The sequence below is a fragment of the Temnothorax nylanderi genome, unplaced genomic scaffold (genome assembly GCF_030848795.1).
Source record: "Temnothorax nylanderi isolate EJ_2023f unplaced genomic scaffold, tnyl_v1.0 TNYL_tig0157_pilon, whole genome shotgun sequence".
In the NCBI taxonomy this organism is placed as follows: Eukaryota; Metazoa; Arthropoda; class Insecta; order Hymenoptera; family Formicidae; genus Temnothorax; species Temnothorax nylanderi.
This window is the reverse complement of record NW_027249219.1, coordinates 122,494-144,231: the sequence shown is the minus strand read 5'-3', so window position 1 is coordinate 144,231 and position 21,738 is coordinate 122,494. Positions and strand designations below refer to the sequence as shown.

General features: G+C 45.1%; 2 protein-coding genes and 1 pseudogene across 2 annotated transcripts; 1 reads left to right on the top strand and 2 right to left on the bottom strand.

Moving 5' to 3' along the window:
* Positions 1-3,770: 3,770 nt before the first annotated feature.
* On the bottom strand, positions 3,771-7,246 carry LOC139777659 (uncharacterized). The gene is made up of 4 exons (XM_071715221.1): positions 7,007-7,246; positions 5,818-6,070; positions 4,716-5,566; positions 3,771-4,640 (listed from the first exon to the last, which is right to left on the bottom strand). The coding sequence occupies exons 1-4, from the start codon at positions 7,244-7,246 to the stop codon at positions 3,771-3,773; spliced, it is 2,214 nt and encodes a 737-aa protein (XP_071571322.1).
* An 8,709-nt stretch (positions 7,247-15,955) lies between these two features.
* LOC139777670 (uncharacterized) lies at positions 15,956-17,965 on the top strand. The gene is made up of 2 exons (XM_071715233.1): positions 15,956-16,725; positions 16,957-17,965. Exons 1-2 carry the CDS (start codon positions 16,593-16,595, stop codon positions 17,925-17,927), a joined length of 1,104 nt encoding a protein of 367 aa, XP_071571334.1. The 5' UTR covers positions 15,956-16,592; the 3' UTR covers positions 17,928-17,965.
* Positions 17,941-20,723, bottom strand: LOC139777658 (uncharacterized; annotated as a pseudogene).
* Between the last annotated feature and the right edge of the window lie 1,015 nt (positions 20,724-21,738).

Here is a 21,738-nt window from a genome sequence, read left to right as displayed (position 1 = left end):
GATAAGGAGCAAGGATGAGTCGGTAAGGTGGAAGATTGAGGTACCGACGGAGAGGACTGGCAAAGGAGCAGGTTGGTAGGCCCTGGCGATGGAGGAGATGGCACAAGAGGCGAGAGCGGCAGAAAAGATTAAGGCGGATGCGCAACACACGTCTTCGCAACGTGTATCGACGGACAAGCGGCGAGATCGAGAGATCGAAGGAAGGGATCGATAGAGCGAGGTGAACATGCAAGAAACGCACGTGGAGGCAGTGGAGCGGGCGAGTTGTGAGACGAAGCGAACGGCAGTAGAAAGTAAGCGGTGAAGTTGATTATTGAAAGTCGGAAGGATTAAAGGTAAAGGCAGAGGTGAAAGGGGTAAGCGTGATAGGTCAGAGGGAAAGAGGGAGGCAGGAGAGGAAAGCAGAGTAAGGGAGAGGAGAGTAATTAAATCTGCGTGTTACAGATAACCAAAAAGGGATGGAATGCAGAGGGAAGATAATAATAGAGAAGGAGGCGGTGAAAAAGATAGTGGAAGAGAAAGTATGGAAGATGATAAAGGAGGTTAAGGAGGAATGTAAAAGAAGAAAGGAGGAGATGAAGGAGGAGGTAGAAAGATTGAAAAGAAAGGTGGATAGGATGGAACAGAGCGGGGGCAAAAGGAAGAGGAATGAAAGTGAAGAGAGTAAGGGTAAGGCTGGTAAGAGGAAGTGGTGGGCGGAGGAGCTTGAAAGGAGCGATGACAAGAAGAGAAGAAAGAATGTGATAATAAGGATTGAGAAGGAGAGATGGGAAGGAAAGGAATCAAATTGGGAGAAGGTGAAGGAATTGTTTGCGGATGGATTAAAGGTGAAAGTGGAGGTAAAAGAGGTAAGTGTGATAGGACAGCGAGGGGACTGGGTGACGATCTTAGTAAAGATGGGGAGTGAGGAGGATAAGTGGAAGGTTTTGGAGGCAAGGAGAAAGGAAGGGAGTAGATTAAGGGTGAAAATGGACGAGGATAAATCGGTGGAGACAAGGGTAAGAGAAAGAGAGGAGAAAGAAGGGAGAAAAGAAAGGAGAGAGGAGGAAAGCAGGAGTTGGAAGAGGACTGAGGAGGGCGAGATTACGAAAAGGATGGAGGAGAGTCTGTTGATGGAGTCGGGCGAGGATGAAGATGATAGGAAGAAAAAGTAAGGACAGTGAAAGAAGGAAGGATGGCGCCGAACGCAAGGAGGGGGAGAGCCGGACAAAAGCGAAGAGGCCCGCCAGGAAGGAAGGAGTCAGAGGGATGTGGAACTGGAGGAGGCGGAGGGAGAGGGCCAGAGGGGTGCCGGATGAAAGGGGAGGGGAAGGGAAATGATTGAATGTATAATGTAATAAGTTTGCTTGTAAAGGTTTTTGGGAACGTTTTTACTGAAAAAACGCCTTTCCAACCCCGGAAGGGGAGAGAAATAAAGATGATTGATTGAAGTGGGTATATGTGCATGGATAAAATAATTTATTTTGTGCAATAATTATGTGCAATATAAATTTAAACGTTTTAAAAAAGACTATTAAAGCTATTATATTATATATATAGATAAAGCAAATTATAATTTTGAAAGGAAAAATTTAACAAATATTTTTGTAACTGTAAAAAATACGTTTCTTAAATCATGGACTATGTTTACACGTCACCATTAATCGGGTTTAGTAACATCTGCAGTTATAACTACCGGCGTAAGATGTCGTGTAAACGTTAGTTAAATCCGGTTTTATAACACCAGTTGTTGTTACACTACACCCGTTGACGAAGAAATGTAGACTTATGAAGCGGGTTGTAAGGAAACGTGTAAACGCTGGATGAGTTAAACCCGATTAATGGTGGACGTGTAAACTTAGTCATTGTTTCAAAAACATTTTTGTTCAAACGTTTCTTAATAATTCTTTACCGTTATGAACCTATGTATACGCTCAAAAAACGTATATGAAACTAATATGTGCTACCTGGGATTAAGCTCGAATTAGTCTATTCTTTTTTTCATAAATACAATCAAAATATTTTTTGCATCTTTTATAGAGCTCTGCATAGACCATTTAGATAAATATATAGAGAAGATTGTTGTATCTCTGTGTCCTGGGCCGCGAAGGGGAAGGATGACGATAGTGTCACTTGACACAGGAATACAGTAGAAAATACCCCGTAGGGCAAATACTTTATTTAGCTTATACAACTTGTAGCGCTAGACCCTGCGCGCCTTACTGGCATTAACCACATAACAAGAAAGAAGGTAGACTCGAGAGACACCATCGAGGTGCGTGCGGGCACGTCACCGCAAAGGTTACATCTTATCGATGTAATTTCGATCTTAATATTTATACCGTGAATTGAATTTGTACTTTAAATCATGTATAGACATGTGGGCAATCAGTGCCGTAGCTGAGGTCATTGGCGCCCAGGGCAAGATTCTGATTTTGCGCCCACAAAAAGTCTCACGAGATGGTACATATATTAAAATAAAACAATCACATTAATTACCTATATATCTATATCATTTATTTAAGGATAGTTATCTTAAGTAAAATCAGTCACTAGGTATTATAAAAAATGACAAGTGAAAAAAAGACTATAAAAATTATAAAATTATTTTCCTAGATATTTCACTAGCCATTTTATTTATTATTTAATCATAATTAATTTTTTCAGCAATGTTGTATATAGTCGCTTCTGTCCAATTTGTAATCGCAAATAATTATTTATTAATTTTAATTTACTGAACGATTGTTCACAACTGGCGGAAGTTACGGACAACGTCAGCACCACACGGAGAGATATTCCTATATTTGGATAACATAGACGCCAACCCGTACTCTTTAAAACAGTTGAATAGTGTTAGGAAATCTGCATTTTTTAAATCAGGCTGTTTAGTTAGTTATTGTGGATCTGGTAGGACGAGGAGGGTTTTCGGAAGCACTACACTTCTTGCCGAATACAAAGACTTTATTTGATACAAAAATCGCTATGACTGTTTTCGCGAGGCGTACCGGTTGGAATCTTTGGTAAGACTAAAGGTGGAAGCACATAAAATTGCAGGAGCCATGAGCAGAATGCAGAAGCCATATGCGCATGCGCTATGGTATGTGGATTCTGCCCATGGCTTCTGAATTTTCAATCTACATAAACTATGCTTATGTATTTTTATGTAGATTGAAAATTTAGAAGCCATGGGCAGAATGCAGACACCATAGCGCATGCGCATATGGCTTCTGCATTCTGCTCATGGCTTCTGCAATTTTATGTGCTTCCACCTTAACTGTTCCCATTAAGCGGATGCTTACAGCTCCATCTCTCGGACAAGAAACAAATTAAAAATAAAGACACGCGACTCTAAACTCATTCGATTGCAACCATACCGGCCGCCTTGAAATAACGATTTCAACATTTAGATTAATCATTATCTATCGGAAGAATACAGGTTTTTGCTATGCTGCGCTTATAAGTTCCATGCGCAGTGCGAACTGATACAACTCGCGTTAAACTATCACGCCCCGGAAAGGTCTGTACTACTCGCCCCAACAACCATTTCAACGAAGGAACATTGTCTTCTTTCAGCAACATCATCGATCCTGGCTGAATATTGGGCTGCACCGTCGTCCATTTCCTCAGTGCTTGGAGTTCGCTAAGGTACTCGTCTCCAAAATTCTTGCACAGCGCGTTGGATGAGTTGCCATCGGGATAATATGTTTAGCTTTGGTTCGGATAGATCAGGCTCTATGATTGAGTTTAATGGAACACCTATTAAAAAGTGCCCAGGAGTTAACGTTTCGAGGTCAGATGGATCGGAGGACATGGGGGGAGAGGGGTCTGGAATTTAGGCAGGCTTCAATTTGTGTCACGACAGTTCCCAGTTCTTCTGTCGTGAATAAGGCTGTTCCGAGAGCTCGGCGCATGTGATGCTTAGCCGCCTTTACCGCTGACTCCCACAAGCCACCGAAGTGTAGAGAATTGGGAGGGATCATATGCCAAGTTATCCCCTCGTTTGTGCAAAATCGTTGTACGATCTCCTGATGTTCTGTATTTTGGAATAGTTCATAAAGCTCCTGGAGTGCGCGATTGCCTCCAACGAAGTTTGTGGCATTGTCGCTGAATATGTCCGTGCATCGGCCTCGCCTAGCGACAAACCTCCTCAATGCTGCCAAAAATGCATCTGTGGTAAGGTCGTTGACTATTTCCATGTGAACCGCCTTGGTGGGGAAACACACGAACACGCAGACGTATGTTTTAAGGACTGCCTTGCTCCGAATCCTTGGTTTACAGTTGAACGGGCCACAGAAATCAATGCCTACTCTGAGAAAGAGTCGAGCTGGCTGTACTCTGACTGCTGGTAATCGGCTTATCAGTTGTTCCGCTACGATAGGTTTCGCCCGGAAACAGCGCACGCAGGTATGCACCGTTTTTTGACACAAATTGCGTCCGTCGATGATCCAAAATTGCTGCCGCAGGGTGTATAGCAAAGTTTGAGGTCCAGCGTGCAGATTTGCTTCATGGTAGTGTCGAGCGATTAGTCTACTTAGACTATGTTTCGCATGTAGTCGCATCGGATGACGCTGATTATCTTCCAGACCTGAGTTCTGGAGTTGTCCTCCCACACGGAGGATGTGATTTTCATCGAGGTAGGGACGAAGGGATTGCACTCTGCCCTTGTAATCAGTAGTACCGTATTCTCGTAATTTCTTTATGTCCTGAGCGAAGTCCTAAGATTGTGCAACCCTTACCAATCCCAGCAAGGTCTCATTCAATTCAGAAGCTGATAGAGGACCATAGTCTCTTCTGTCTCGCGTCGCTTTGCAATTTGCAGCGAATCTGCGGCAACGGGCACTGATTCGTAGAGTCTTCGTGTAGCTCGAGTATCTATTCATCACGCGATCCGCCACCGTCGCTACGCAAGATACCACGTTGATCGTCTTCTTCAGTTCCTCGTCAGTCTGGTCGTTGGGTTCCGGCCGCCCTGGCCGTAGGGATGGCCACTCGGATTCTTCGTACGTTAAGAAGGCGGGCCCTCGGAACCAGTTATCCGCCTTACTAAGAGCCTCAGGTAAAAGGCCCCGAGATACCAAGTCCGCTGGGTTCTGGTCGCCTGGAACGTATCTCCATTGCTCCGGCGAGCTTAATTCTTGTATGCGGGCAATCCTATTTGCCACGTAGATTGTGTAGCGACTCGATTGCAATCGAATACGATATAAGATAATTGTTGAGTCAGTCCAGAGGCCGATGAGTCGATAGGCCAATGCTATTGCGCCGATTACCTTCGCGGCGAGCTCCGCTAGCAGGAGCGCGGCTTGAAGTTCCAGTCTTGGAATGGTAGTCTTCTTCAGCGGCGAAACTTTAGACTTTTTGCATAAAAGATTTATCGTGTAATTGCCGATTTGATCAAGACCCCTTAGATAAATGCAACATCCGAATCCGAGCTCAGATGCGTCCCCAAATCTATGAAGTTCCAGTGCGACGGCATTCAGAGGGAGGGCACATCTTGGTATTTTGATCTCCACTAAATCATTGAGCTGTTTGCGGAAAGTTATCCATTTCTTCTGTAGCGGGTCTGGTAGCGGGTTGTCCCATTGGAGATCTGTAATCTTTCACAATTCTTGCATTAACACCTTGGCCCAGAATACCAATGGTGCGCAGAGTCCAAGAGAATCGTAAAGTTTAGCTATCTCGGACAAAATCATTCTCTTCGTGTAGTTGTGGCGCTCCTCGACTTTGTCCCACGTTAATACGAATTGATTCTCTCCAGTTCTCCAGATCAGTCCTAGTGTGCGAGTTTGATCAGCCTTGGGAAAGGCAACGTGCTTGAAGGGGTCGAAGACACCTCGTTACAATTAGATGCCCACTTGTGTAGTTCAAATCCGCCTTGTCGCATGAGACATTGTAGCTGTTGCTGCAAATCTTTAAGTCGCTGAATCGTCGACGCTCCGGTCGTGACGTCGTCAACGTAAGAATCTTCAATGACTGCGCGAGCGGCCTCAGGGAAGTCCTCCATCTCATCTTCGGCGAATTGTTGTACCGTCCGAGTTGCTAGAAACTGAGCGTCGGCCTCTCCGTATGTCACAGTATTAAGCTGTGGTATGTTCTGATACAACAGAATGTTTGGACTCGTCTAATCTTATATTGCTTTTATGTTCTTTTAATCTGGTTTGTAATTGCCTCTTAGTCTGACCGACGTAAAAGGCATCACAATTTTTACAACAGATTTTGTAAATTACGTCATTCTTGGAAAAACCGAGTAAGTAAGGAAACGATGAAAGTAGTGGTATTTCACCGGCGATGTTGCCATCTCCCACTTATGCTACACCTCTCATGTCTCCTTACAGTGCCAGACTAGAGTCAAGCTCAACAGGGTCTTCTTTCCCCGCTAATTTTTCCAAGCCCGTTCCCTTGGCAGTGGTTTCGCTAGATAGTAGATAGGGACAGTGGGAATCTCGTTAATCCATTCATGCGCGTCACTAATTAGATGACGAGGCATTTGGCTACTGTAAAGAGAGTCATAGCTACGACCGCACCGGGGAGTCTGGGGGGGGGCGGTTAGCCCCCCCAGAATCCTCCCCGTGGTCGGAGTGCGACCGACGTTATCAGTACTTCCCTGCACAGCAGTAACGGAACCCGCCACCGTGGATTTGCCCATTACAGAGATACATACCCGAAGATTACATACTCCCGGTATAGGCGACACCTCTGGCCACTGGCAGACACGGTTTCCCGTAACGCCCTTATGACTCACTATTGTACCTGCGCTGTTCCCCAGGTAGCAGGGTATAGTTCCGCAGCGAACGTGATCTACTCGGATTAGATCAGCTCAAACTGACAGGACCGGGGTACCATAGTACCCCTTTTACAGGTAATGCGCAACATGAGCTTCATAGCGCGAACCCACAAGGCCTTCCATGCCGCTCACTAGGCTATGCGAACCACTACCCCTACGAGTCCGACACCATCTGGTAGGGCACCGGTAGCCTCCCGGTGGGGCTCCCTACCCCCGTAGTACTCGTGTCGAGTGTACCTCACTCACGTTTGACGAGTCACCGTCGCCGGTGCCGTGTTCACCAGCTACCACGTAACGCACAGGTGCGCTGTTCACGCGTCGCTCATCGGTTGCCCGGGGATCCGGGATTCGGCAGCAGACGAAGCGTCTTAGGGATATACGGCACGTGGTGGGCCATATACCCCGCTCGTATTGGGCACAGCTCACGTACGAGCACGCCGCGCTCGCCTCGCGAGGCGCTACCCTGTTCAGTACGGCCGGCGGCATCCGTTACCCAGCGCTTGTCCTGGGATTGGGCAGCCGCACGGCCGTTTTATGGGTAAGCGGCACAGGGTGCACCGTTTACCCGGCGTTTAGCCAGGGTCGGCGCGGGTAAACCCCGGCCGGACGGATAGGCGCGAGCCATGGCGCGGGACCCGCTATCTAGCGAAACCACTGCCAAGGGAACGGGCTTGGAAAAATTAGCGGGGAAAGAAGACCCTGTTGAGCTTGACTCTAGTCTGGCACTGTAAGGAGACATGAGAGGTGTAGCATAAGTGGGAGATGGCAACATCGCCGGTGAAATACCACTACTTTCATCGTTTCCTTACTTACTCGGTTAGGCGGAGCGCGTGCCCCGAGGGCTTCGTGCCCCGGCGGTCACGGTGTTCTAGAGCCAAGCGTGTCAGAGTGGCGACCTGGCATTAGATGACGAGGCATTTGGCTATTTATATCACGCCATCGGCGCGTCTTACCGCTTCGGGACAGTGCGGTTCCTGCTAACAACGGGACCTGGCTGAGCGATCCTGCAGGTTAACGATTGGATCGCTCATCTTCGCAACAGGTTGCCCAAACAGTAAGGATACGAGATCCAGTGTAACTTTCGTTCTAATTTCATCCTATCTACATTGACTGGGTCTATCTAGCACTCTTGGCAAGTCCTCCCGCAGGAGGGAAACCCATCTGATTGATCTGCCGCGGGATTCCTGCGTACGGGCTGGAAAAATTGTGAAGCAGAGTCCCCAACTTGGGAAAGCGGGGCTTGGCCGGCTTAGTGTTGCCGTTACCGCGGGGAGCCACGTGGAGGCGTCCGCCCGTGCGCCGTAGCGGTCGGTCGCACGGCTCTGCCGCCGTTCGGTGCCCATGGGCGTTGCCCATCCGAACGACTCGCATCACTGATGTCAACGGCAAAAGTGCCGGCATAGCTTAAAATTGGGAGTGTAGAAGGCTCCCAAATAAATAAATAAATAGATACTGCGTGGGTGGATCAGATCCCAGACCATCGTTAGTGTATAAAAAAATTACATCAGTGAGCTAGCCAAGAGTTTTTAATCAGCAGCATCGCTGTTGTTAAGGCGCAATGGCGCATTATAGTCCATAAACATATGGAAAAGTTCCACTGAGCTCCTGAGCGCTTGCAGTGTTAGCGTTCTCAGCGAGCCTCTGTCTCTAATTTGCAGTTTATGTAGACAGGTAACAGTGTTTCTGGGCATTGCTCCTCTAGTCCCGACAACTATCGGGAGGATCATACAGTCTTTCGCCCCTAATTGAGCTTTAAGCGGGGCTATGAGGGACTCATATTTAGCGAGCTTGTCCCTTCTACCTCTGTCAAGGAGATCACCATCCTCATGGCAAACTGTGATGTCAACCACAAAGACCCTTTCCCGATACTGTATGATCAGGTCTGGTTGGAGATTTCTCAGATGAGGGTCCTGCAGCCTTGCCTCCTTCGTTACTGCCATGCCACGCTGCCCCAAGACGTTCAATGCAGTCTCGAATATCGTTGTGCCGTTTAATTTTACCGGACTTGGTATACGTGCACTGCCCCAGTATATGGCCTAACGTCTCAGGCTGCGCCTTGCATTTTCGGCACATGACGTTGCCGGTTTTAGCGACTCTATTGAACAACACCTTGTTCGCCGCTACATTGGCTCTCAGCTTAAGCGCCGTAATGTACCTGGACGGTTTCAACAGGTTAGGACGGTATAGCCACTCATTGCCTATCTTGTCGTTTTTATAGGCTTGCACTCCTTTGCCTTGGGAGGGCAAATCCGCCCATCTCTTCCATTCGTCTGCTTTGGCTTTGAGCTTGTAGCCGTCGATCTGTTTGGTCGACTGTAGTGGCCAGCCAAGTTTGGCTACATGCGCAAGGCGCTTTAGTCTGTTCTCCAGCCCTGACGCTACTACTAGGGCCTGTATTGCCGGGTCGCTATTAGTTAGAAAGCGAAATCCAGCTTTTAGAGTTGCGGACGTTACAACAATTTCGAGCTTTGGAAAGCCCATGCCGCCATCGCGTTTGGATGCGTATAGCAGACCATCTGCCGTAGACTGTGGGAGGTGCAGATAGTCTTTCACCGCCGTCCTCAGTGCTTGGTCCATATCTCTTAGCACTGTGGCACTTATAGTGCCCGCGGTGAAGGCGTACAGAAAGTGCGGCAATACATACCGCGCTAGGAGCTCGACTTTTTGGTGAGGCTTCAGGGGTAGCCTTTTAATTCTTGGGAGCGTGTCCCTTAGCCGTGCGATTGCACGCTTAATAACTACTCCTTCCCATGGAGTAATCTGTATGCCTAGGTATTGCAATGACTGCGCAGGGCCGCAGTAGGCGATCCTCTCGCCATTACTGTCTATTTCAGGGTCCACCATATACCAGCTATCTTTGGTGGTGACAATACCAAATGCAACGCACTTCCCAATCGACAGTGCCATTCCCCAACTTGAGAGGAAGCTAACGAGCTCATCCATAAGCCGACTCGCCGCAACTCGATCATTTGCAATTAAAATTATATCGTCGGCAAAGGCCAAGCACGATATGCTAAGGTCTTCCTTAACTTGGAAGCCTTCCATCCTTTCCAACTTGTCAATGATTAAATCCATACATATATTAAAGATGAGTGGAGACAGAGGGTCGCCTTGTTTGACACCTCTTCTCAACTCTATGTCGAACATTTCGTTACGACAGTTCATGGTCGTTTTGACTCCTTTGTACGAGTCCATTATCAGTGCGACCACTTCCTCCGGCAACCCTTGGCTAAGTAACGAATACTTAATAACTGGGTGCGGAAGGCTATCAAACGCCTTGGCAATGTCCACCTGAGTGGCAACGATTCCTTTGCCCTTTTTGGCTGTTGCAAGGACTTTATTTAGCAAGTTGATGTTATTATAACATCCCATTTCTGGCACAAAGCCTTTTTGCCGTGCGTTTAGGTGGACCACGTTTCTTAGGCGTTGGTCCATAATACCCCAATACAATCTACTCAGTATCGAGGAGATAGTAATTGGCCTGTAGTTGGCCGCTACTGAGGGATCTTTGCCCTCTTTGAGCAACAGCGTTGTTCTATTGCAGCGCCATGCGCTTGGCTGTTTCAGTGCCAGCATGATTACGTTAAAGATCGCTTGGAGGATGTATCCTCCCTCATTTCTCATCAGATCTCCCTTGCGGAGTCCATCGGGCCCGGCTGCCACCCTCAGCCGTGTAGACCTGAAACGTTTCAGAACCTCCGCACTGGAGATAGGGTGCAGAATTTCTGCTGGGTTATATGGCACCGTGGCCTCTCGTTTCTCCTGTTCAACATCACATCGACCGGGCTTTCCCCACAGCCCTTCATAGAGCTCCTTGACGCTCTCCACTGATGGACTCACCGATTCACATGTATCTTGCGCTTGAATGTCCATACCCTCTCTTACCATTTTTGCGAGCATAGCAGGGTTGTTTTTATATAACTCTTGCGTAAGGGCATAGGCTCGGGCTTTGCGTTCGCTTCTACCCGAGAGCCCTTTCCTCCGACTCCGATGCTTCCGGGAATTACCGCCTTTCTTCCCAGTTGCAGGGGCGTGGAACAAACTGACCACCAGCTCGTAGGCTGCGTCTACTTCTGCCTGCGTTATTGCCTGACCTTCACTCTTTGCCGTCAGGAGCTCGATAATATGCCGTTGCACTTCCAGCGTTTCCTTGGGCTCACTACTCTTGAGCTCCTTAAGCACAGCCGCAATGCTGGCTTGCCTCCAACTCATGGTTGACGAAGACTCCTCAAAGCTGTAAATATCGCCTGGTGCCTCGACCGCATCCATGAAAACATCCTCGTTCTCCTCTGCATCAATAAAAACCTCGTCGACCTCTAGTGGTGCACCGTCCACTTGCTGGTCCTCTTCCTCGACAGCCTCTTGATTAGAAAGCGTACTACTGAGGCGTTGTTCTCTCCACCTTTTGTAACACGACTCATTTCTTTTGTCCCTTATTTGCTTCAGGGTTTTCTCCGGCATGAACGGAACCATAGCTCTTGCTATGTTCGTCTTGCCCATGAGCTCCACTTCGAGTTCGAGCATCCTACTGATATCTTCGGCAGAAAAAACTCTGCCCCGTCTTTGTTCATTCACCTTCGGAGCCGTTTGCTCTGATCTCAATCGGTTCCTTGTTACCGGGTGCGCCAGCCTTTGGTGTTGCGACAGCCCTCGTTGTGAGGTGAAATTTCTGTCACACTCCGGGCAGTCGAACCGGCCCTTCTTTACGGTTCGTTGCACTTCATTTACCCCGGCTGCTGGGCACTTTGGCAGGTGGCATGCAGCCGCATGGTACGACGCATACGACTTGCCACACCATTCACATTTATATCTGACGCTTAGGTGAGGGTGCACTTCCTCAATATGCCGGGCCTCATCTTTGATAGTGAGAGCCATATATTCGCCCACTCCGGCGCAACTTTCGCACCGCCTTCGATTGAAGGGGAGCGATAACTCACAGACCTGTATCTCTTGTCTTGGTTGTCTTCGAATAGCCCCCTGGCCGTGTTCCAGGGGAATGGGGCCGTGTTCCCCATCGCTCGGGACCAGTGTTTCTTGCCTTGGTTGTCTCCGTATAGCCCCCTGGCCGTGTTCCAGGGGAATGGGGCCGTGTTCCCCATCGTCCGAGACTTTGCCATTTCTATATTTAGCGACTTTAAGATAAGCCAGCCGGGGTTGCTAGCCCGTGACCAGCTGTATTGCCCTGACGGGAGTGATACCCGCTGGCACCGGTCGAAACCGGCCGAGAGCCCAGGGTGTGCTCTCGTTATTACCCTGGCGGGAATGAACCCGCTGGCACCAGTCGGAACTGGCCGAGAGCCCAGGGTATGTTCTCGATGTTGTTGCCCTGACGGGAATGAAACCCGCTGGCATTGGTCGAAACCGGCCGAGAGCCCAGGGCATGCTCCCGTGTCGCCTGAACCCCGTTAGCTCCCCGGCAAGCCGGGTACCCAGCGGACACCGATCTTGGAGGTGGGGCAGACTTGGGGCGCAGACGACAGGCTGCGCCCCCTTGTGAACGAGCAACTATGACTCTCATCCAGGAGGACCCGGTTCCCAAGCGGGTCTCCTCGCTCCCCCTGAGCCGGCCGAAATTATTGGTACAGCGCATGGCGGGTCGCGCGTATTTATTTTCCACCGAAAATAAGAAAACCGTCGACAAAACAGTCCAAGAGAAGCCTTATAGCTTGCATAAATCTTTGCCAAAAGGATGTTGTGTTTGACCCCGGCCAAGGGTTCCCCTTCTCTGGAGAGAAGAGAACGAAAAGAAAGAGAAAATCAGAGCGCCCTACGCCTTAAGAGAGTCATAGTTACTCCCGCCGTTTACCCGCGCTTGCTTGAATTTCTTCACGTTGACATTCAGAGCACTGGGCAGAAATCACATTGCGTCAACACCCGCGAGGGCCATCGCAAGGTGTGATGTCGTTTTTGACAGATTCGACAGCCTCCTGATTTGCAATCTATAGCATGATGCAAACTGCCTAAACAATTAATACAGAGATTTAGTTTACGCGCCGCTGTTATTCTTTGATTGACTGGCAGGTCCGTTAGTTTTTTGCACTTGAATACTGAATGCTCCGCTTGACAGATGCCACGCATAACCTTTGACGTAGCCACAAATGCCTTACTGGACTTCTCCGGTTTTGCGCGCGCACTTGTCGCGATTGCTTCTAACACGCGCACTCATTCTTCTAGCACCGTCATAAATTCCTCAAAAGTTTGTATTCTGTCGGTTGGAGCCTTTGATTCGATCTCCTTCCTTGACGCTGCATCGAGTTTAGTCGTAATATGATAAAAACGCATCCCATTTGTCAACCGGTTGCTTGAGAGCCTTCAAGGCATGATAGTTTCGCCGCACTCCGTCGATCAGAGTCTGCAAGGATGATGCGGAATCTTCTCGTGTTTTCTTCAAATCGTAGAGATTCTTGATATGCTTCTTTATAATGCGAGCCTCGTTATCGTAATGTTGTGTCAGCTGCTGCCACGCGACTGCACAGTTTTCGGCTGTGAGCGGAAGTTCGACGTATTGCCTCGCCGATCCCGTGCTTACGTATGACTGTAAGTAATAGAATCGCTGTCTGTCGTTCAATTGCACATTGTTTTGGATAAGCTTCGTAAATATATTCTTAAATGTCAACCAGTTCTCTCATTCACCGTCAAATGGGGTTAGCTTGATCTCAGGAAGTTTGACAGATGCAGTCGTCGATCTGTTTGATGACTGGCTTCGTTGCGCGACGTTGGATGGCGCTGCGGCTGCGGTCGCCTGCTGCGCCGCTCGGGTTTGTGCTTGCAACAAGCGGAGGGACGACTCGGTCTTAACCCTTCGCCCGCATACGTTTTTTTGGCACCTTTACGCCGCCAACCTGGGTCGTTTTCGTCCTGACGTTTTTTTTAAGTGTTAAAGTGTTACAAAAAATCTGAAAAAATTCATGGAGGTAATTCAAACCTTCAATTTGAAGTATCAATCATAAAATTATAAACAATTTAATTTTTTCACATAATTTATATTTAAAAAATGGAGTAACTAGGGGTAAAATCATTTGTTTACTCAAAAAATCATAACTTTAAGACAAATAAAGATATCGAAATGAATCAAAACGGAAATTGAAGGGGAAAAACGTACCTTTCATAAAAAAAATATTGCATGCAATTATTTTGAAATTAAATGCTTAAGTTTGCGACCTTAAAATTGCCAATAAATTAGCCCCAAATTTCGTAGTAAAAATAGTAATAAATATTTAATAATAAAAAAATTAGTAATAAAATAAGTAATAACTCAATAGTTAAGTATCCCAACATTACTTTATTGTTTATCTAGAAAAATACATTAATGTAAGTCGTAAAAAACACGCTACACAAAGCACGGCACGCAGCACGTAACGCGATGATTATCGCAAGTTGGTTTCTTGCATTTCACGCAGCAATAGTTAGTTTTGCGACCTTTATCACTCGGGCAATAGGCAATAGACATTTCCTCGACCGACCGCTGCGCCATTTTTGTCGAAAAACTGAACAAAAACATTTTTGTAATTTTTTTTCGCGGTCAGATGTTCTTATGAGACTTCTACGGACACAATGAACACTTTAAAACAAAAAAACACAAAAAAATTACTTACGTTTTTGGGCAACGTTCGCCGCCAACCTGGGTCGTTTTTGTCCTTTCAAGAATTGACGTGTCTCCTGTGACAGCCGGAGGGGGACTGGCGCCTTGAAACTCGGTAGGCGGGTTCTCGGGGAGCATAAATTTTTTTACGGATGCGCAATGGCGCCCTTTCTACCCGTTTTTAAAAGTTACAACTACATTTGATTTTCGCCCGGACGAAAACGACCCAGGTATACGGGCGAAGAGTTAAGATGGCCGTCTTCGAAATCGCCACGTTCCTTCTGTTGCTCGTTGGCAGACACGCCATCTTGCTCGTCGATTTGGTCCTGTATCTGCGAGAAATCCTTGAGATGTCGATCCAGTGCGCTCAAAAGCGTGTCGATCTCGTGTTCTGTTGACTCGGAAATGACGCAAGTTTGCATCGGTTTATGGAAGTAACACGTCCCTTTATGTATGTATGTATGTATGTATAAGTTTATTTGTTCCCCCTTAGGGCTTACAAAGTTACAAAGGCGTTTTTTGCCGAAGAACTTTCCCAAATCCCTTACATAAACTTCTTATCCTAACTTAGCCTAACTTATCTCTACTTAAACTAGTCATGTGGATGTGAGCTTCTGTCTCTACATCCGCCCACACCCACACTCGCCGCACACACACACACACGCCTCTCCGCAAAAAGGACTTTCGCTTCCTCTTGCTTCCAATTTTCATTTATTATACCGCGGCTTCTACCCCCCTCTCTTCGGCATACCACTCACACTCTCTCTCATTCTCTTCTCAATCATACCTACCTCCTCCCCTCCTCCCAGCCCTTCCACGCACCCCTTCCTGTTCCTATCCTTTTCAATCTCCCTCATCCACCATTCCCCCTCTCCCCCCTCTCCAAGCACCCATCTCCTTGCCTCCTGCCAACTTTCCTCTCTTTCGCTCCAGTCCCTACAACGCTCCCACGTGTGCTCCCACGTCTCCTCTTCTCCCTCGCACAGTCCGCATATCCTTTTCTCCTCCTCCTCCCAATATCTGCCCTCCCTCATTTCGTTCCCCAGCCTAAATCTCGCTATCCTACTCCACCTACTTTCCCCCCACCCTTTCTTTAGGTACTCCGGTATCCCCTCCTCTTTTACTTCCTTGTACCATTTATTATATCTGGACTCTTTTATTCTCTCCCATCTCTCTGCTCTTTGTACCTCTCTTTCCCACCTCACCATCTCCTCTAGTCGTGTCTCTTCCCCCCCTCTCCCCCTCTCCCTCTACCCACAAGCCTCTATCGCTCAGAAACTTTCTCCTACCTTCTTCCCAACTCGAGCTTCCCCCTCTCTCCCCCGTTCTTTCCTTCATCTCCTCCCAACACCTTCTCGCCAGCTCGCTTCCTCCTTCCTCATCCAGCCTCCTTTCAAACCCCCACGCCCTCCTGCCCGCCCTACCTCTTAGTTTTTCTCTCTGCAGCTCCTCCCTCACCAAGTACCCCGGCGTTCTCCTATCTACTTCCAACACCCATCTCAAATATCTTTCTTCTAGCCTCTCCATCCCCTCTCTCTCTTCCCATCCCCATATTTCAACCCCGTACCCCATTACCGTCCAAACCAGCTTGTTAAATAGCCAAAGCCTTCTCCCCCAATCCTTCCCAAACCTCCTCTTCCCTATCCCCCACACTTGACCCATTACCGCCGCCGCCTTCCTAACCCTTTCTTTCACGTGCGCCTCTTGCCCTCCATTCCTTTGTAGCGTATACCCTAGATATCGGAACTTTTTCACCTCCTCCACTTTTCTTCCTTTCCACCGCCAATCGCTTTTCACCATCCTCCTTTTCTAAATCTCATAATCTTAGTTTTCTCCGCGTTAAGTTCCAACCTCTTCTTATCTAAATACCTCTCTAGCCTCTCCATCATACTTCTCATTTCATCCTCCCCCTCCGCCAGCAGCACCATGTCATCCGCATACTCTAATGCCAAGACTCCATAGACGCGGTGAGCTCCGGTAAACGCATGCGGAAGGCGACTCCATGTACGCGACAGAGCCTAGCGCCATGCCACGTACGGAAATCGAAGATGCGGATGTTTTCAGATAAAATAACCATACTGCGTGTATACATCTATAAAAACGACAGTTGTATAACCTAAAATAAACGGATACACAATATTTTTCCTTTTTGAAATAAACAATTTATCTTATTTATTAACATTTACTTTGAGTGACAATAGTTGAAATAAAATAATAAAGTTGTAATAAGTAATAAAAAATATAATCAAAATGAATTGCAATGACAATCTTGTCTTGCTATTGTGGCTCCGAAGAAGGCGAAGACGACAGGAAAGGCAACAAGTTAATTGGAGAACACCTCGATGGTGGGTTCATCCTATAATAGAGGAACGATATTTTCAAGGTGCTTACAATAACCTTGTGCTTGAACTTCGACGTGACACAGAGCGTTTTTTCAATTTCCATCGCATGTCACCTCTTCAATTTGATCAATTATTAGCAATGGTAGAACCTATTATTACAAAAGTACACTGCACAAGAGAACCGTTGCATCCAGGACTGCGATTATCATTAACGTTGCGATACCTTGCATCTGGAGATAGTATGGCGAGTCTACATTATCTGTACCGCATAGGTAAATCTACTGTGCCAAAAATAATTGTGGAAACAACGGAAGCGCTTTGGCTGACACTACAGCCTCAAGTACTTCCTCCACCAACTGTACAAACATGGGCTAAAATTGCAGAAGATTTGGAAAATAAATGGAATTTTCCAAATTGTATCGGAGCAATTGACGGAAAACATGTTACTGCACAATGTTTCAAAAATACAGGATCAGCTTTTTACAATTACAAAGGCACATACAGCACTGTTTTAATAGGAGTTTGTGATGCTGATCTTCGCTTTACATATGTTAGCATTGGTTCTGCTGGTAGAGAAAGCGACGGAGGTATTTTTCAAAGTCTAGAATTTGGAAGATGCATCGAAGCAGAAACACTGCCATTGCCTCCACCTAAAGTCTTACCGGGTACAAATACTTGCCTTCCCGCAGTATTTGTTGGTGATGCCGCATTCCCGTTATTGAAGAATTTGATGCGACCATACCCTGGTGCTAACTTGAGTCCAGAAAAAACTATTTTTAATTATCGCTTGAGCAAATCAAGACGTGTAATCGAAAATACATTTGGGGTAATGTCAGCCAGGTGGAGAATATTTCGACGACCAATTGTTGCGTCACTTTCAACTGTAGATAGCATAGTTAAAAGTTGTGTGGTGCTGCACAATTGGCTTCGAGATGCGGAGCTGAACGTTTTGCCTGGTCAGAGAAGATATGTTCCAGTAGGATTTATAGATGTAGAAGATCGCTATGGAAATGTACAAGCTGGTCAATGGCGAAACGGAGAACCACTTGGTGCACTTCAAGGTTTTGCACCAAATGTATCAAGAAACTCTGCAAATGACGCCAAAATAATTCGAAATATCTACACAGACTATTTTATGAAGGAAGGTCACGTACTTTGGCAGTGGAATAAGCTACCTGACTTTCAACGGGAAGCGTATATGCAACAGGCAGAAGGTAAATTGATTAAAACACATAATTTTTAAAAAATGCAATCGATCAAGTTATATTTTGTTCCTCTGCCACAACTTGAGAAAGCGCTTGTAATACAAGTGTCTTTAAACGTAATTTCGCATTTACGTTTCGATGCTGTGAATCCCGCGATATAGACAAATAGAAAAGGTCGTCTGAATTCATGGTGTCGGTCGACGAAGTTCGTTTTTCCACAAAGTTTAAAATTGCCTGATCGACCGCATCTGTACGCATTTCAGTCAATTGCCTTTTTCCTATAAAAAAAGTTAAACAAATATTAATATCATATATATTTATATCAAATTTTCGCAATTATGTGATACATAATCTTTATTATATCATAGTGAAGTAAAATTTGGCACATTAATCAACTATTCTCTTTTTACTAATGCATTGTATAAATAAGATATTCAAGTAAATCAGTTGTAAGATAGAAGCACTGCACAAACTGTTTTTTAAAATACTTAATTAAATAATTTAAATGTGTGATTTATTTTCAAATAAAGAAATACAATAAATTTACCTCGTTTTGCAGGTTGGGTCTGATTTTGTTCAGAATGGCTGTCAGAATGAGGCGACATGCTCGGAGGTCGAGATGGAGCTCTTGGAGGACGAGGCAAAGCACTATTAAGCGAGACACTATACGGACAAGGCGAGGCACTATTAGGACGAGACAAGGCACTATTAGGACGAGGCGAGGGACTATTAGGACTAGGCGAGGCACTATTAGGACGAGATAAGGCACTATATTAGGACGAGGCGAGGGACTATTAGGACTAGGCGAGGCACTATTAGGACGAGACAAGGCACTATATTAGGACGAGGCGAGGCACTATTAGGACGAGACAGTATACTTAACGGACGCGGTGAACAGAATTGTGTTTGTCCTGCCTGCCTCGCATTAGTATCCCACTGTATATTGTCCACTGTAAAATAATGTTTTAAAAAATGTAATTAAATGTTAATTAAAGTATGTGCTACATGGAGAAAATGTCTTTGTAGAAAGTATTTTATGCGTATCATAATTTCAAACAAGACTTATGATACATATAAAGTAAATTGTACAAGGAATTTGTCTTTCTATTGTACAATTTACTTTACATGTATCATAGTTTAGTTTTTTCCATGTAGTACATACTTTAGTTAACATTTTATTGTATATATATACACAATTACTTTTATATAATTATATATATATATATATATATATTTACACAAATATGTTTTGTTCAATTTTACCTTGAAACTCTTCTTGTGTGTCATTTTGCACATATCCTTCTGTTTCAAATGTTTCCAATGGTGCTGACGATAACGTATCAATTAATGATGGACGTTCAATGACAAAACTTTGGCAGTTTGTTACAGTTCTAATTAAGAAATTATAAAACAAAAATTATATTAGTTTATGTGAAAGCATACTGTTTATGAAAATGAGGAATTGACAATTACAATCGTCATTCAAATAATAATTCCAGTAAGCAAGAAATATCAAGAAACATTTCAACTACATTGCAGCAACGTTGTAAGTTGCTGCAATGTAGTTGAAATGTTTCTTGCTCACTGGGATGACACTAACGTCATGAATTTTGCTATGCTATCAACCACATCAAAATCATAATAACTTTACCCTGGTAACACAATCTGATAGCTCAGATACGTTCCGAAGAAGTGAGCAAGAAAACAGTCCAAAATTGCGACAGAAGTGCATAATATCTGTGATTGAATGAGTACTTACTGTACTATTGCACCAGCCTGCTGTAAGAAGCTACTGTGAAATTTTATATATTAAATTCACAGTTGCTTCTTACAGCAGACTACTGCAATAATACAGTAAGTACTCGTTCAATCACAGATATCATGCACTTCTGTCGCAATTTTGGACTGTTTTCTTGCGCACTTCTTCGGGACGTATCTGAGCTATCAGATTGTGTTACCAGGGTACATTTGAAAAAAGTAAAACTTACTTGCGAGGTTCCACTACATCCGACAGAAAACTTAAGTTTGCCATAAGTGGCCATGGAGAAAAATGATGAGCTGCCTGTTACGGACTTTTTGTTACGGACTTCTTTTTCTCTTTTATATACCTATCACGAAGCTGTCTCCATCGGTTCTTCACAAACTCATCTATTTAAATTTATCATAATTTTATTATTGTTAACATTATAAATTTTTTTTATACCTAAGAACATATATTTATAAATTATTTCAATTTTAGAAGTAATTTTATTTTATTTTGATAAATACTGGCATTGGGTCATAAGGATATGACTTAACTTATAATAAAAACTCAAGAAAACTTTATTCTATTTGTATTTTTAAAATCAGTGTTCTTCGATAAGGATCAGGAAGTTTATAATACATTTTTTTAGGGACGCTACAAATGTTTTTCAAATAATACATACCAGTCACATGAAGTTCCTGAGCTACCTGACACCACAATTTTTTTTTACAACGTTGTCTCTATACTCTTTGTTTTTAAAATCCCATAACTGCGGGAGGCTTCTGACGTAATGAATAATAAGTTCATTAACGTCCTCAGAATTATATTCCGTAGTTCGCGAATTTTCATCGTTAATCAATTCCATGGTTGATAGCTGGTTTCGTACGACATAACCTGCAACGTCAGCTGTAAACATTCAGTGGTTTTCACCAAATTCCGAAAATCTCCGGCGGTTCTCGACTCTAGCCGAATGACGTGCGGTAGTGCGGAAAAATTAAAATATTTTGATCTCAAAGCAGTACGGTGCGGCATGCCGGAACTTGACCTGCGCCTGGCTCCTGATTGGTCACCGCAGCATTTCCCGGAGCTCACCGCGTCTATGGAGTCTTAGCATAAGTAATACACCCTTCCTTCTCTCAGCCTGATCCCACCCCACTTGACCCTCTTCATCTCCTCCTCTAAGTCCGCTAACAATATAATGAAGAGTAGCAGGCTCAGCGGACACCCTTGCCTTACCCCTCTTGCTGTCCAAAAGCTCTCACCCAGCTCCTTTCCAACTCTAACCCTACTTCTTGTCTCTCTTAACACCTCTTCTATCCTCTCAATCAGACCTTCCCTTGCAATCGTCCTCTAAATTTCAGACGATGGTATCAGCACCTTTGGAATCTAAATCGAGTTCGAGAGTATCTAACCAGACGACTGGAGGCAGGGAAGCCACACCAGCGAAGGAGGTAATCAAAACCAAGGCGGAGATCAAGATGGTGGTGAAACAGGTAGAGGCAAAAATGAGATCTTCGACGCCCATCTACGAAAGGGACAGCAGTGAGCATAATTCAAGCGGCGAAGCAGACGTCACTATTCCACTTGATGACAGCACAGGGGAAGTGCCCATAGAACAGCTGATCGAGCTGATTGATTGTATGAATGATTTTATTTATGTTTAATGAAGGAGAATTAAAATTAATTATTTTGTTTAGTCTGATGGAGAAATTCCTAGTCTGAGACAGAAAATGGCTAAAATGGCAAAGGATGGAAATAAAGATAATTTCTTGATTACAATCATAGATTGATGTTCTGTGAGACGAAACGAGTCCAGGTATATCTAGTTTTTATTGATTTGACGATCGGATCAATTTTCGATATAAACAGATGACTTTTTGAAAGAAAGATAATATTGAAGTTTTGATGATGGATTACAATTGTTTATGATCTGAGGAGATGGAATATACTTCATTTTTCCGATTCCGACCGTTATTTCAAGTTTTGCTATTGGGAGTGTACTTTTGTAATTTACGCAATATTGACATAAAATGGGTATTGGTGGATTCGTTGGGTTCCAAATAAGAGGCCTATATAGTTTTTTTCTTTGTATTTTGCGTTTATTA